Source organism: Pyrgilauda ruficollis, unplaced genomic scaffold (genome assembly GCF_017590135.1).
Source record: "Pyrgilauda ruficollis isolate IOZ18807 unplaced genomic scaffold, ASM1759013v1 scaffold239, whole genome shotgun sequence".
NCBI classification, from domain to species: domain Eukaryota; kingdom Metazoa; phylum Chordata; class Aves; order Passeriformes; family Passeridae; genus Pyrgilauda; species Pyrgilauda ruficollis.
Genome location: NW_024523537.1, coordinates 73,685 through 86,205, shown reverse-complemented (window position 1 = coordinate 86,205; position 12,521 = coordinate 73,685). Strand labels below are relative to the sequence as shown.

The 12,521-nt window shown below is 51.5% G+C and overlaps 1 protein-coding gene across 2 annotated transcripts in view; it reads left to right on the top strand.

Moving 5' to 3' along the window:
* The window catches only part of BAHD1 (bromo adjacent homology domain containing 1), a 35,597-nt gene extending 24,725 nt beyond the window's left edge, over positions 1 to 10,872 (top strand). The window contains exons 3-7 of one of the 2 annotated variants that reach the window (XM_041469623.1): positions 176 to 534; positions 2,106 to 2,265; positions 3,228 to 3,304; positions 5,357 to 5,448; positions 7,699 to 10,872. In XM_041469623.1, coding sequence (XP_041325557.1) covers positions 176 to 534; positions 2,106 to 2,265; positions 3,228 to 3,304; positions 5,357 to 5,448; positions 7,699 to 7,888 — 878 coding nt within the window. In that variant the 3' untranslated portion in view covers positions 7,889 to 10,872. Of the gene's footprint in view, positions 1 to 172; positions 535 to 2,105; positions 2,266 to 3,227; positions 3,305 to 5,356; positions 5,449 to 7,698 lie in introns of both variants that reach the window. The other variant, XM_041469622.1, reaches the window with a different exon arrangement.
* The last annotated feature ends 1,649 nt before the right edge of the window (positions 10,873 to 12,521 follow it).

Below are 12,521 nucleotides of genomic sequence, written 5' to 3'. Positions count from 1 at the left end.
TTTACAATCCAGTGACAGTGCAAAATGAAAATTACAGCCTGGAGAGTTTTAACAGCTATAATGCAATAAAGGGGATTTCGGGCAAAAGCGGCCATGGAGTGGGACAGTCCCGGCTGTGTAGTTGCTTTATGTTCCAGATGAGATCCCAGACTCATTTCTTCCCTTCCCTTAGAAGGCTGCAAGTCTCTGGACCAGCTGAACCTCACAATCCCGGTGGCAGGACACCCCGCGTCGCCTGCCCACCCGCTCTCAGGATGTCCTGTGCCCAGCGTGCCGCCGGCTGCAGAGCCCGTTCCTCACCTGCAGACCCCCAACTCTGACCCTCAGACCATGGCCCGGGAATGTCCTCAGAGCTCCAAGCCTCCCAGCGGCTCCAAGTCCGGGCTGCGGAATACTCCAGGCTGCCTGCACGCCTCCAACAGCAAAGCGGCGGGGGGCCATTCCCACCCCAAGCAGCAGCGGATCAGCCGGCGCAGAGCCACCAACGGCTGGATCCCCGTGGGCACGGCCTGTGAGAAGGCTGTCTACGTCGTGGTAGGTGTCTGTGCTGGGGCTGGGCGGGGACAGCTGCCTGTCAACTTGCTGGTGTGAAGGCTTGGGAGTTGTGGGGTCCTCTCCAGCTGGAGATGGTCACTAGTGCTGTGTAGAACCTCCCAGTGAAATTCTGATGGGAGCAGAGGCTCTGCTGGCTCTGTTCCCTGTGTGTCCTGGTGTTACCTTGCACGGTGTGGTTTGGGAGGGGAGGAGAACCTGCTGCTCCTGTGCTGGCCTCAGCTCAAAGGTGACGGATCCTCCCAGCTCCGGCATGTACAAGGGTGGCACCTGAGGCACATGGGAGTCCATCCTACTGGGATCATCCTCCAGCTGCTTTCTCCTGAGTAGGGCAAACCTGTCTGAGAAGCTGAGGGTTTTTGTAGCCTCAATTATAAGGGGCACGTCTAGAGGCAGCTCTCATAAGGTGGCTCTCACTTAAAATGTCTGTGGCCCCACAAGGATCTCCCAGCACGCAGAGGACTGAGACAGTATACGGGCTCCCGGGTGGAATTTTTCTAGCACCAAAAATCCCCTTTCTTGTAACTTGCATGGTGGCACGGCCAGTTGCTTCTCCAGGGATTTCCTGTCTGTACTTTCCCATTTGTTGCATGCAGGGGCAGAGACTGGTTCCTGTAAGATGGGAGATTTCCTGCCAGAGAATTCAATTAGGTCCAGTCAAGTCCACTTCAATTGCGAGAGAAGGCAATATCCTTCATCTTATTAAGGCATAAGAGCTTGAAATGGGCCCCACGGGGTGTCTGGGAAGGTGGGACAAGGCACTGATGTGCAGTAGATGTCAGGAGGAAGGAGGGCCAGGCAGGATCTGTGCTGCTGCTTGGTGTGGTGGCACAACCTCGGGCTGCTGAGAGCAGCAGCCAGGGCAGGTTTTGGAGCTTTAGCTTTTGGGACTGTGTCCAAGTGTCAAGGACTGTGCCAGAATGAAGCCTGTCAAGGCCAGGGACTGGCCTTGTGCATCCATCCCTCAGGCTGTCACACCCCAAAGGAGCAGCGAGGCGTTAATCTCCTTAAGATGCTTCCAATCCTGCCTGGGAGATCTGGCAGGAGGTTAAACCATCCTGCTCAGGCGTTCTGAAATGAAACTCAGAGCAAAAGCAAACTAAAAACGCCTGGTTCATATTCCCAAAAGAGATTATTTTGTACTGTCAGAGGGTACAAAGGAGTTCTTGGCAGTCCTGCTAAGGAAGGCTTTGTGCCACGGCCTCCCTGCCACTCCTTGCCCTGCTTTTGTCAAATATTTCATGTTTTATTGGGTTTTTACCATGTTTGTATCAGAGAAACACAGTTTTCAGTGCCTTTGAATGGGAAGAAAAAGCAGGCCTCCAGGCAGGCAGGTGGAAAGGTGATTTTCCTGAAGATTGTGGTTTTGCGTGCAGAATGGAAGGAGCGAGTGTGTTTTCATTTGAAATCAGATTATTAATTTCAGCAATTGGGGCTTTTTTGAAATGTGCTGTCCCCCTGGTGAGCTGCTCCTCACTGCCAGCACTATGGAGGAGAACCACGAAGTCGTCCTTTGCCTGTTGACTGGGTTGTTTTGGTTCCTGTGTGTGCAGAACGAGCCGGAGCCGGCCGTGCGCAAGAGCTACCAGGCTGTGGAGAGGGATGGGGAGATCATCCGCGTGCGGGACACCGTGCTCCTCAAATCGGGGCCCCGCAAGAAATCCATGCCCTACGTCGCCAAGATCTCTGCTCTCTGGGAGGACCCCAAAACAGGTACCATGCCAGGAGAGTGTGTGTGTGTGCTCGACAGAGCGAGCTGGAAGCAGGGAAGGAATGGATCTAGGGAGAACTGCAGGCTGGTTAGGGTACCAGGGTGATGGAGAGGAGATGAGCGCCATGGCTTCCGTTTGGATTGTTCCAGGAACTGAAATGCTCCTTAATCACTCATATGGGGCTGATAAATGGAAATCTTCCTGGATATGAAAGCACAGAATATTTGCCAAGTGCCCCTCTTAGCAGCCCTCTCCTGTATTATTTCATTGCTCAGACATCGGGGGAGCTGCTGTTTGCTCCAATCCAACATCTGGTCTGGGAGCTGTTGGGAACAGGGCTCTTCTGTAGCAGCTCTGGTGGACCCCAGTAGAGCTGGGGGTGGGAGTTGTGGGGACTTATGGTGAGATCTGGTGTCTGACTGGCAATCCCTGAGCCGAGGATGCTGAGCCAAATGCTTTAAAGTAGAGGTCGTGCTTAAAAGTGGGGAAAAAAAACCCCAAAAAATCTGTGTAAAAGACATAATTTGAGGTGTGGTAAGGCCCATTGTGGTTGTGTCAGTGCAGCAGCAATTCTGCCCTGAACCTGGGAATTGTTGCTGCAAGTTCTCACCTTTGGATGAGCATCTTTTCCAGCTTGTGTGCTGAATGGATTTTTTTTTGCAGGTGAAAACATTTGATTTTTGAATCTTTGGGGAGTTTTTTGTGCCTGACTTCCTTGGGATTTTGTAACCTGAGTAGAAGGAGGCAAAGATGTAGTGGAAAGGCAACATGAGCGACTCCATGCAGCTTCTTGCTGTAACAAAGGGACACCTAGTTCAGCATGAAATATTTATCAGCCACAGCTGCCTCTCCCCGAGCACTGTGGGAATGAAGGGGATGGAGCAGCAGGAGGAAGCCGGGAATGAGTGGGAAAACACTCGGAGAAAGCTGAGGCTTGACTTGTTTTAATCTGTGCTGTTGCAGGGGAGCTGATGATGAGCCTCCTGTGGTATTACAGACCAGAGCACACTCAGGGAGGCCGCAACCCCAGCATGCACCAGGTGAGTCCGGCTCGGGGCAGGGCATCCCGGGCTCTCTGTGCTCCTGCAGGAGGAGGGCACTGCCCCAACATCTCCCTGCATTCCTGGGTGGCCTCAAGCTGAGTACAGCAGAGCGCTCTTGGCTGTGATGCAGCTGTTGCCAGATGTGTTGAGTTGTGGTGTCCTATAGCTGGGCTTTTCGTCCAGATTTATTGTCCTGTGGAGAAAATCTGGGCTCTTAAAAAAGCTGCTGAGTTCCTTACATGGAGGCTCTAACAGAAACTGCTGAGTGCTGATGTTTGTCCCTTTAATCTGAGAAAATTCCACATGTTAAGTAAAAAGTAATTTTGACTGTTACCTTAAGAATAAGGAATAAGTTTATACTGAATCAAGATCAGACACCTTTCCAAAAGCAAATTCTAATTCCTACAGGACTGCAGAGCCTGATGCAAAAGCTCCTGCTGCCATTTTGCAGGAAACTGAAGTGCCTGTGTCATGGGCTGCCTTTTAATAAATCCCTTAATCCGCTTCTTAAACTCCAAAAACGTGTTAGTTTTGTACAGAAACGTGGATGCATCATCCTTGCCCTGCATAGATTTATGATGAGAACTAAAGTCTGGCTTGAGGATGCTGTGCCAGGACAAGGGAGTTGCTTTTTAAAGGAAAAACGTGTGAATCACTGTGACTTCACGCCTTGCTCTGCTTTGCATGGGCTTGTGTTGGGTGACAGAACAAGCTGGTTTTAACTGGGAATGAAGAATTCACTGCTGTGTTCAACCCAATTTTCAAAACTTGGTGCTTTCTTAATTTCTATTACTTTTCTAAATAAAAAGAGAGGGAGAGTTTGAGAGCAGGACTTGGGAGCAGCCAGGGAATTGTAACTGCCTCGTTTGCAGGCTACAGGTGAGTTTCTAAACCAAAATGTGGTACTTTATAAATAAAAAGTGAGTGTATCCAGTTGCATTTCAGTCCAGGGAGAATGCCAGGAGCAATTAAGCCAGGTTTTTGCAAACCCATTTAAATTACACAATTCTTCAAACAAGAGAGAGCTTGGGCTGAGGGCTGGGCCAGGCTTGCCAGGGTGACTCAGGTAGTTTTGACTCAAGGAATAAACCAGAACCCCAAGGTGCAGAAGGCAGGTGTGGCATTCCCAGTGTCCCTGATCAACCCTGTCCCCAAATGTTCACCCTTTTGTGAGTTTTCCCTTCCAGCAAAGCAGAAATGGAGCCTGCAGGGAATGCTTCCAGGCTTGTTCAGGGCATCCATGTTCCCAGAGATCATCTCTGCTGATCTAACCATACCTGAAATTCTTCTCAGTGGCTCTGTCTGGGTTACCCTGTGTATAACCAATCCTGCCTGCTGCAGAGCCAAATTCCCTAAATTACTCTGGGAAAAATTGAAGAGAAGTTTGCGAATAGAGCTTGTGGCTGCTCCTCCTTGGATGTGTTCCAGGCCAAGTTGGATGGGGCTTGAAGCAGCCTGGTCTAGTGGAAGGTGTCCCTGGCCATGGCAGGCAGTGGAATGAGATAATCCTTAAGGTCCCTATCAACCCAAACCATAGCAAGATTCTGTTCCATGATTCTGAAAAAGGCTTTGCTACTTCTCTCACTAAACTGGCCTTTTAAATTGAATTGGGAAGAGGAAGTGATTGGACAAGAAGGGTGTCTTTAAGTTTTGATATAAAGATGGATTAGAGAATCCAGCAGGAAAGGGGAGACCCAGGGGTGCAGCCAGCCATGGCCTTGCTGCTGAAGAGCTTTGTGACATTGGAAATTCATGGGATATTGGAGCACTTAGTCTCACCAAATGTGCTGGCCAGGGTGAGATGGTGGGAGAGACAGTGCTTACTGTTGCTGGATAAAACTGGTGCACAGAGCACACGGCAGGTGCCTGGGTTACGTGGGACGCTGGCTCTGAGGAATATTCACCGTGGGCATGCTTTGGTCACTCCGCATGGAGGTGATGGGTGAAGGGGCAGAGCTCACCATTCCCTCTCTGGCCGGCTGAGGGTGTGGAGCTGGCCGTGCCTCCCGGGCTCCAGTGGGTGACCTGTCCCCTCCCCTCCTGGCACAGAACGAGATCTTCGCGTCGCGGCACCAGGACGAGAACAGCGTCGCCTGCATCGAGGAGAAGTGCTACGTGCTGACCTTCGCAGAGTACTGCAGGTAGGTGGAGCTCTGAACCTGCTGCACTTCCCAAAGCTCCCCCTGCCTCCAGCCTCTCTCACCCTGCCCGTTCCAGCCAGCCCAGCTGTCCCAGCCCTGCGGGCTGTGGTGTGGCTGGAGCTGCGGTAGTGACCCTTGCTCTGCTGCAGGCTTCTCCTGCTCCAGATCCATTCCATGTCTGGATTGTGTAGAATCATGGAATCTTTTGGGTTGGAAAAGACCCTTAAGATCATAGAGTCCAGCTATTCCCCTGGAGCTGCCAAAGCCACCACTAACCTGTGTCCCCAGGTGCCACATCCACACAGCTTTTAAATCCCTCCAGGGATGGTGGCTCCACCACAGCCTGTTCCAAGCCCTGACCACCCTTTCCCCGAAGGAGTTTTCCCAATATCCAACCTAAATCTCCCCTGGTGCAACTTGAGGCTGTGTCCTCTCAACCTGTGCCTTGTTCCCTGGGAGCAGAGCCTGATAGCCTCTGGCTGCACCCCCCTTTCAGGGAGTTGTGGAGAGCCAGAGGTCCCCCCTGAGCCTCCTTTTCTCCAGGCTGAATTCCCCCCAGCTTCCTCAGTTACTCCTGGTGCTCCAAACCCTTCCCCAGCCTCTTGTGCTCCTCTCAAGGGACTCCCAGGTAGGCATGCTTGTATGACCACTGCACGTGCTTTCAAGGAAGACAGGAACAGGTGTACAGAAAAACATGGAACTTGGAGCTAAAAACTAAGTGAGCTAGGAAGAGATCCTATATATCCATCCCTTGTGGGACACAGGTGCCCAGACTACCCAAAAACCTGCTGATACATGTGCCAGTGTTTATGCTGGACACCAGATCCTGAGGTTTTGGCAGCAGCACTCCTTGGAGCAGTGACTCAGGCTGCTATAGTTGAGCTCTTGCTGATTGAATTGCAGCTTTGTCAGTAAGAACTTCCCAGCATCCTTCCCATCCTTCCCAGCATCCTTCCCATCCATCACAGCCTGCCATCCTGTGATGGATACACAGGGCTAAAGGAAAATAGGGATTGAATGGGCACAAACCCATCATGCAAACCAGTGCTTTAAATCTTCAGTTCTGCTGGGTGCATCTTGTGGTTTATGCAGCCCTGCCGTGGAAGGGATGCCTGAGGCTCCTCCTCAGCCTGCTCCTTGCCCAGGGCTCTGCTCTTGGAATTTCTAAAAACAAACTGGCGTATAAACTCTTTAGAAGCTGAATTTTGATCTTTCTTTTGAGAACACTAAAAAATCCCAAACAAAAACCAACCTAACCCCAAGAATAACCAACCAAACAAAGCCAACCAAACAAATTCCCCCATCCCCAAGCTTTGGATCAAAGCAGTTCCTTTCCATTCTGACACCCCAGTCTTCTGGAACAGCTACTGGCAGGAATTCTTTCATGCTCTTGTGGGTCAGGTCACCTTTGAGAGATGTTCCCTGAAGGTATCCTGAATTCTTTGTTTTCCTAAACATTAGTTCATAAGCATTTATTAGGGGCTAATTAGCAAAAATGAGGCCAAAGCAGTAAAAATAAGGTTTTAAAACTTTTTTTTTTTAATCGCTATCATCTTTGGTGCTGTACGATATTCACCCGTATGGAAATGCAAACTTGTGTTGCTTCCTGCAGGAGTTCTCTTTGAACAAAGCTTTGTCCACATTCCTTCCCTTCCCCTTATCCTCCAGCAGCTGCAGTTGTGGCTCCCAGCAGGACACAGGCAGCAGGAGAGGGAATGAGTTCATGGTCCCCAGCACAGGAAGGACACGGACCTGTTGGAGCGAGTCCAGAGGAGGCCATCAGGTTGATCAGAGGGATGGAGCACCTCTCCTGTGAGGAAAGGCTGAGAGAATAGGGATTGTTCATCCTGAAAAAATGAAGGCTTTGGAGTGACCTAATTTCCCCTTCCAGTACCTCAAGGGAGCCTACAGGAAAAATGGAGAAAGACTGTTTACAAGGGTGTGGAGTGCCAGGACAAGGGAGAATGGCTTCACACTGCCAAAGAGCAGGGATAGATGGGATATTAGGAATAAATTCTTCCCTATGAGGGTGATGAGGCCCTGGCTCAGAGAAGCTCTGGCTGCCCCATCTCTGGAAGGGTCCAAAGCCAGGTTGGATGGAGCTTGGAGAAACTGGGACTAGTGGAAGGTGGAACCTAGTGAAAGGTTCCTGCCCATGGCAGGGGTGGAACTGGATGAGCCTTAAAGTCCCTTCCAACCCAAAGCATTCCAGGATCCTCTGGTAACTCTTCCAATGTGATTGCCCTGCAGATTTTGTGCCTTGGCAAAGCGTCGAGTCGAAGGAATCCCGGGCAGGAAAACCATCATGGTTCCTCCCTCGGAGGAGTATTCCACCCCTCTGCACCGCAAGGTGCCCGAGGACACGGACCCCGAGCTGGTTTTCCTCTGTCGTCACGTCTACGACTTCAGGCACGGGCGCATCCTGAAGAACCCGCAGTAGCACAGCCCTGGGTCGGAGCGCGGCGGGAGCGGGCGGCACCGGAGCGCCCACGGCCTTGGGGACACCTGTGCACTCTCACCCACCTCATGCTGCTGCAGGTGGGAGCGCCCAGCGCTCCGCCCTGGGACTCGGGAGCGTGCGAGGAGCGAAGCCCGTGGAGGGGGAGGCAGCAGTTGAAAGCACAGCACTTCATTAAAAACATAAATGAAAATATATACGTAAAAAATAAATATATGTATATAGATATAGGGATTTGCATAAGTAAATCTATATCTATATATGTATGTAGAGCTGCATCTATTGGGAGGGTTTGCAGGGGATAAAAGCCAGGAAGCAGTGCAGAGCCATGGCTGGGGGAATGGCACGAAGGTGCAGGAAGGATGTGTCAGTGCAGTGGGACAGTCGGTGGTTTTCAGACCCTGAACTGAGCCCAGTTCTTGGCAGAGCACAGGAGAGTCTCCTTGGTCCCGCAGGACAGACTCTGAGGATTCCCACGGTGAGAGTTTCAAAATACAGCTTTGGGAGCTGCCTGGGTGCAGAGTGGCCTTGTGTCATGCTTGGATAGGTGTTGCTCCACCAGGGGAAGAGGTGACCCCTGTTCTCCCCTGCCTTTTCCCTCCCCTCACCTCGCTGCTCTGTGGTTCACCACCTTGGCTGGGGCTTGGAGCCTGCTCCATGGTGGATCAGAGGGAGCTGGCAAGGTGGCAAGTGTCACACTGCAGTGTAGGGTTAGAGCTGGTCCTGTCCCAGGTGTCCTGACCGAGCCCACAGGATTTTATGCCCCATTCCCAAGGCTCAGTACTCACCGGCACTTGTCGCTTGGAAGCTTGGAGCTCACAAAGTGGGCTCTGCTAGGGAGAACCATGTTTCCTCTTCTCTTCTGAGTGTTGCTCTTCCTCTGATGGCTCAGGGGGCCCTGGATTTTCTCTTTCTTCCCAGTTTGTTTCCTGTAATGTCATTTACAGACCCTGCTTATCCCCGTGTATCTGCAGTGGGAAGAAGCCAGAGGGGGAAGTGGCAAACCCTTTTCTCGCGTGTTTTTGGCTTTTTAAAATCTCTTCCCCATGTGACTGTCCTGATCCTGGGAGTGCTGTTGAAGCCATCAGCAGCCTCTTCTGCTCCAAACTCATCCCGGTATCCAAGCAAGCTCACCAAAGTGGCTTTGTGGCTCCTGAAAGGACCTGAGCATCGGGAAAGGTTCGCATGGACCGTGCGAGCCCCGCAGGTCCTGCCTCTTGCCTTACCTGTACAGATCCCAGACAGACCTTAGATCCCAGACAGACCTTAGCTTATCTCAATGCTAACTTGGAGTTAATCCCAAAGCAAACCAAAGGACAGTGTCACATCCTGGGGAGTCACTGCACCAGGCTGGGAGCCCAGCCCGAGATTGCACTAACTTACAGCAGAACTGACCCTGTGCCACCCACATTCCTGCTGGCCGGAGCCGCTCACTGAAACGAGGGATCTGCGTTTTCCCAGTCTTTTGGGGCTTCTGAACTTGTGTTCCATGGTGGAAGTGTCCATTCTGCTTTAATGTCCTATCAGTGGAAGCAGCATTCCCTGTACTCCCTGGGGACACAGGGCTTGTCACCTTGCTCCAGTGGCCGCACACCTGCCTGGCCTGGAGAGAAAGCCCATGGCATCCAGTTCTTTACATGGAATAGTTCAGGCACACAGGAGTTCTCCAGAGATTTGCTCTACATACCAAAGAGGGGAACGTGTCCGGAGGTGATGGCTTGAGGGCATGACAAGGTCTGGCACCCACCGCAGCGGGTGGGCATCTCCCTGCAGCTGGTGGATGATTCCTGCTGGAAAACTCCTGTTTATTCCCACCTGCGTAGCCCAGGGAGAACACCCAGCTCCAAGAAGGGGGATCCCAGGTGTGCAAGCGAGAATTGTCAGGTGAAGCATCTTCTCTCACTTATACCTCAAGATACTGTTGGTGTCAAAGGGATTGCCCAGATCTCTCCTGAACAATTCGCTTGGCACCGGGGGTCTCTTGGAATGATGTGGTGGGGCTGTGTTGGGTTGGGAAGTGGTGGCACTGTGGGGACACTTGGATGAAGGGGTGCAAAGAGGCATTGGAGATTGTGGTCTCTGATGCTTTTGGGGGAGGATATGAAGTGGTTTTCCCCTGTAGCAGGGAGGGAGGATGCTGGACAAGTGAAGCTGCTCCTGCCCATGACACAGAGGGAATGGCAGCTGCCCAGCCATGGGGGGAGTGCAGCAGCTGCACCCCACAGCGAGTGAAAGGTGATGGGAAGACCCAAATCCACGTGTTTGGCTTCATGGGGACTCCTTTGTCCCTGAACCTGAAGCAGGAGAGCTGCTGTGGCCATTTCTCCCTGGCAGTGCTTTGGACATGGAATGCTGCAAGACCCACCAGCCAGGTGAGCCTGAGCACTGCTGCAGCTGGGTCCAGGTGTGAGACCCAGCCTTGGAACCACAGTAACTCACCGAAATTCCTCCTTCTGCCCCATCTCCCCTTGCTCCCACCTTGTCCTGGCTCCTCTCCAGGTAGCAGGGAAGTTCTCCTTGTCCTGGGTCCATAACGGGCTCCGGTCCAGCTCTGGAGAGGACAAACCCGACTCTTCTCATGTTGAATCTGCTTCAGGCCATGAACATTGAGGTTCACGTGGTTGCTGATGCTGTTGTGCAAACAGCATGTAAATGAACTGAAATGTCTTATCCCTAATGAAAAGATTTCCTGCTTTTTTAATCTATTAGATATGGAAATATTTTTTGAAACTGAAAAATGCAGTCAGTAGAATTTAAATTGAAGCGTAATACATGTAAAATATATTTTAGTTGATAATTTTGTAAAATGCACTTTTTTGTGTCTCTTCCCTGGTCTCCCAGATCTGTATTTCATTGTTTACAGATGGAATGAGAACATTCCCTATTCCCTCCTTCTGTGAGAAAGATATATTAGAAGTAATTCTTAAAAAATAAATTTGAAAAATCGTATTGATTTAGAAAACAAACCAGTGCTGGACTGTTCTTCCCATTCCTGCATGAACTTCCCACCTGGACCTGGTGGTTGAAGGAGTTAGGAGTGCTTGGGAGCAGATGTGGGTGCGCAGGGTTGTTGGATAAGCAATCTTTTGGGTTTTCCATGGAAATAGAGCAAGTGGCAACAGGATAGGCAGGGACTGACTGACTTTTCTCAAGTCTGCTCTTGGCAGCCGCTGTCAGTGGAGTATTTGAGTCTCTGCTGTCCAAGTAGGGCAGGTGGTGGTGGCAGTCTTGTTTCAGCTAGGCTTTAGGAACCCTGAAGGAAGCATTTGGGAATGTTGCTTTGGAAAAGGATCTCGCTTGGAATGCTGTCTCCTTCAGCTTCTGCCAGCTGAGTGTCACAGCCCCGTGGCACCAAGTGCCACATGCACCCTGAGGACAGGTCCAATGGCCGAGCCATCTACACAGATATCCCAAATGGCCAAAAGGATTCCAAGTGGGAGACGAGCAGACAGGAGTCAAATAACCTGCTGGAGGAGCAATGAGGAGCAGGATAATGGGATCAGGAGTACCTGGTGGGAGTGTCTGCAGCCACATGCAGGTGAGAGCTGTTCAGGGGTGCTCCCAGCCGGTGACAGGGCTTGGGGGTGCAAGGCCAAAGGCAGAGGCACGTGCAGGGCATTGCAGGGGCTCCTGCACACTCATCCTCAGGGGGAACAGTTCCCGTGGCCCTGGGTGGTGACACAGCCACTCCCACACAGTCCTGAGCCGTGGCTCCTCTGGAGCTGTCCTGCAGGTTCCTCCTCGTCTTTCATGATTTCCATTCCGTGTTGAAATGTTCTGCTGCTTTCTGGGGCTGTGGCCTTGCACACCTGGAGAGGGAGGGGATGAGCTCTGGGAACAAAATGGGCAGAAGGAAGGAGTAATGTCTGATATGGAATTAGCTCCTAATTACAGAGAAGGGAGTGAGGGGCATATGTGGCTTGTGCACATTAGCTGGGTGTGGCAGAACTGCATCCATAGCCCTTGGATAATCCATTGGACCCCGGCTGCATCTTTCTGAAAATTTGCAGCATCTTTCTCTCCCAGATCACCTTGAGCAGGAAATTGAGATGGTCCCATCATGGGCTGGGGCTGCTCAGTTCCTGTCCCCTTGCAGCCCTGCTGGCATCACACCTGCTCTTAAATTCCTGATTAAATTTCTTCCTAGCATTAGGGATTTTGCTAGAGGATCCTGGCTTTTGCTTCCTGCTCCCAGCCTTGCCAGCACAGCTTCTCACAGGGAGCTGCTGGAAGCACAGACCTGGAGAAGCAGATCAAAACAAGAGAATTCCTGAAAAAGGAAACCACAGTGAGAGAAAAGAAACTTCATCAGTTAATTCATCTGGGAATTTTCCTCCCAAGGGGAGGAAGGAGCTAATCCAGGGAGATGTACATTTGTGAGCTGCTGTGGGCCTGGGATTTCTGCTGAAGAACCAATTTGAGATTTCCCAGTTGGATTTAATGTGACCTGGTCACTGGGAGCCATCAGTGATGTGGGTGCCAGAAATGGAACAGAAACCTGCCCCCTGCGTGTGACCCACGGCCGGCTCTGGCGCTTAGCCGGGTGTCGATGCTCCCTCAGAGAGGTCCTTTGGAAAGACAACCAAGAAAAAGCTTTTCCATCCCTGCTCTTCCT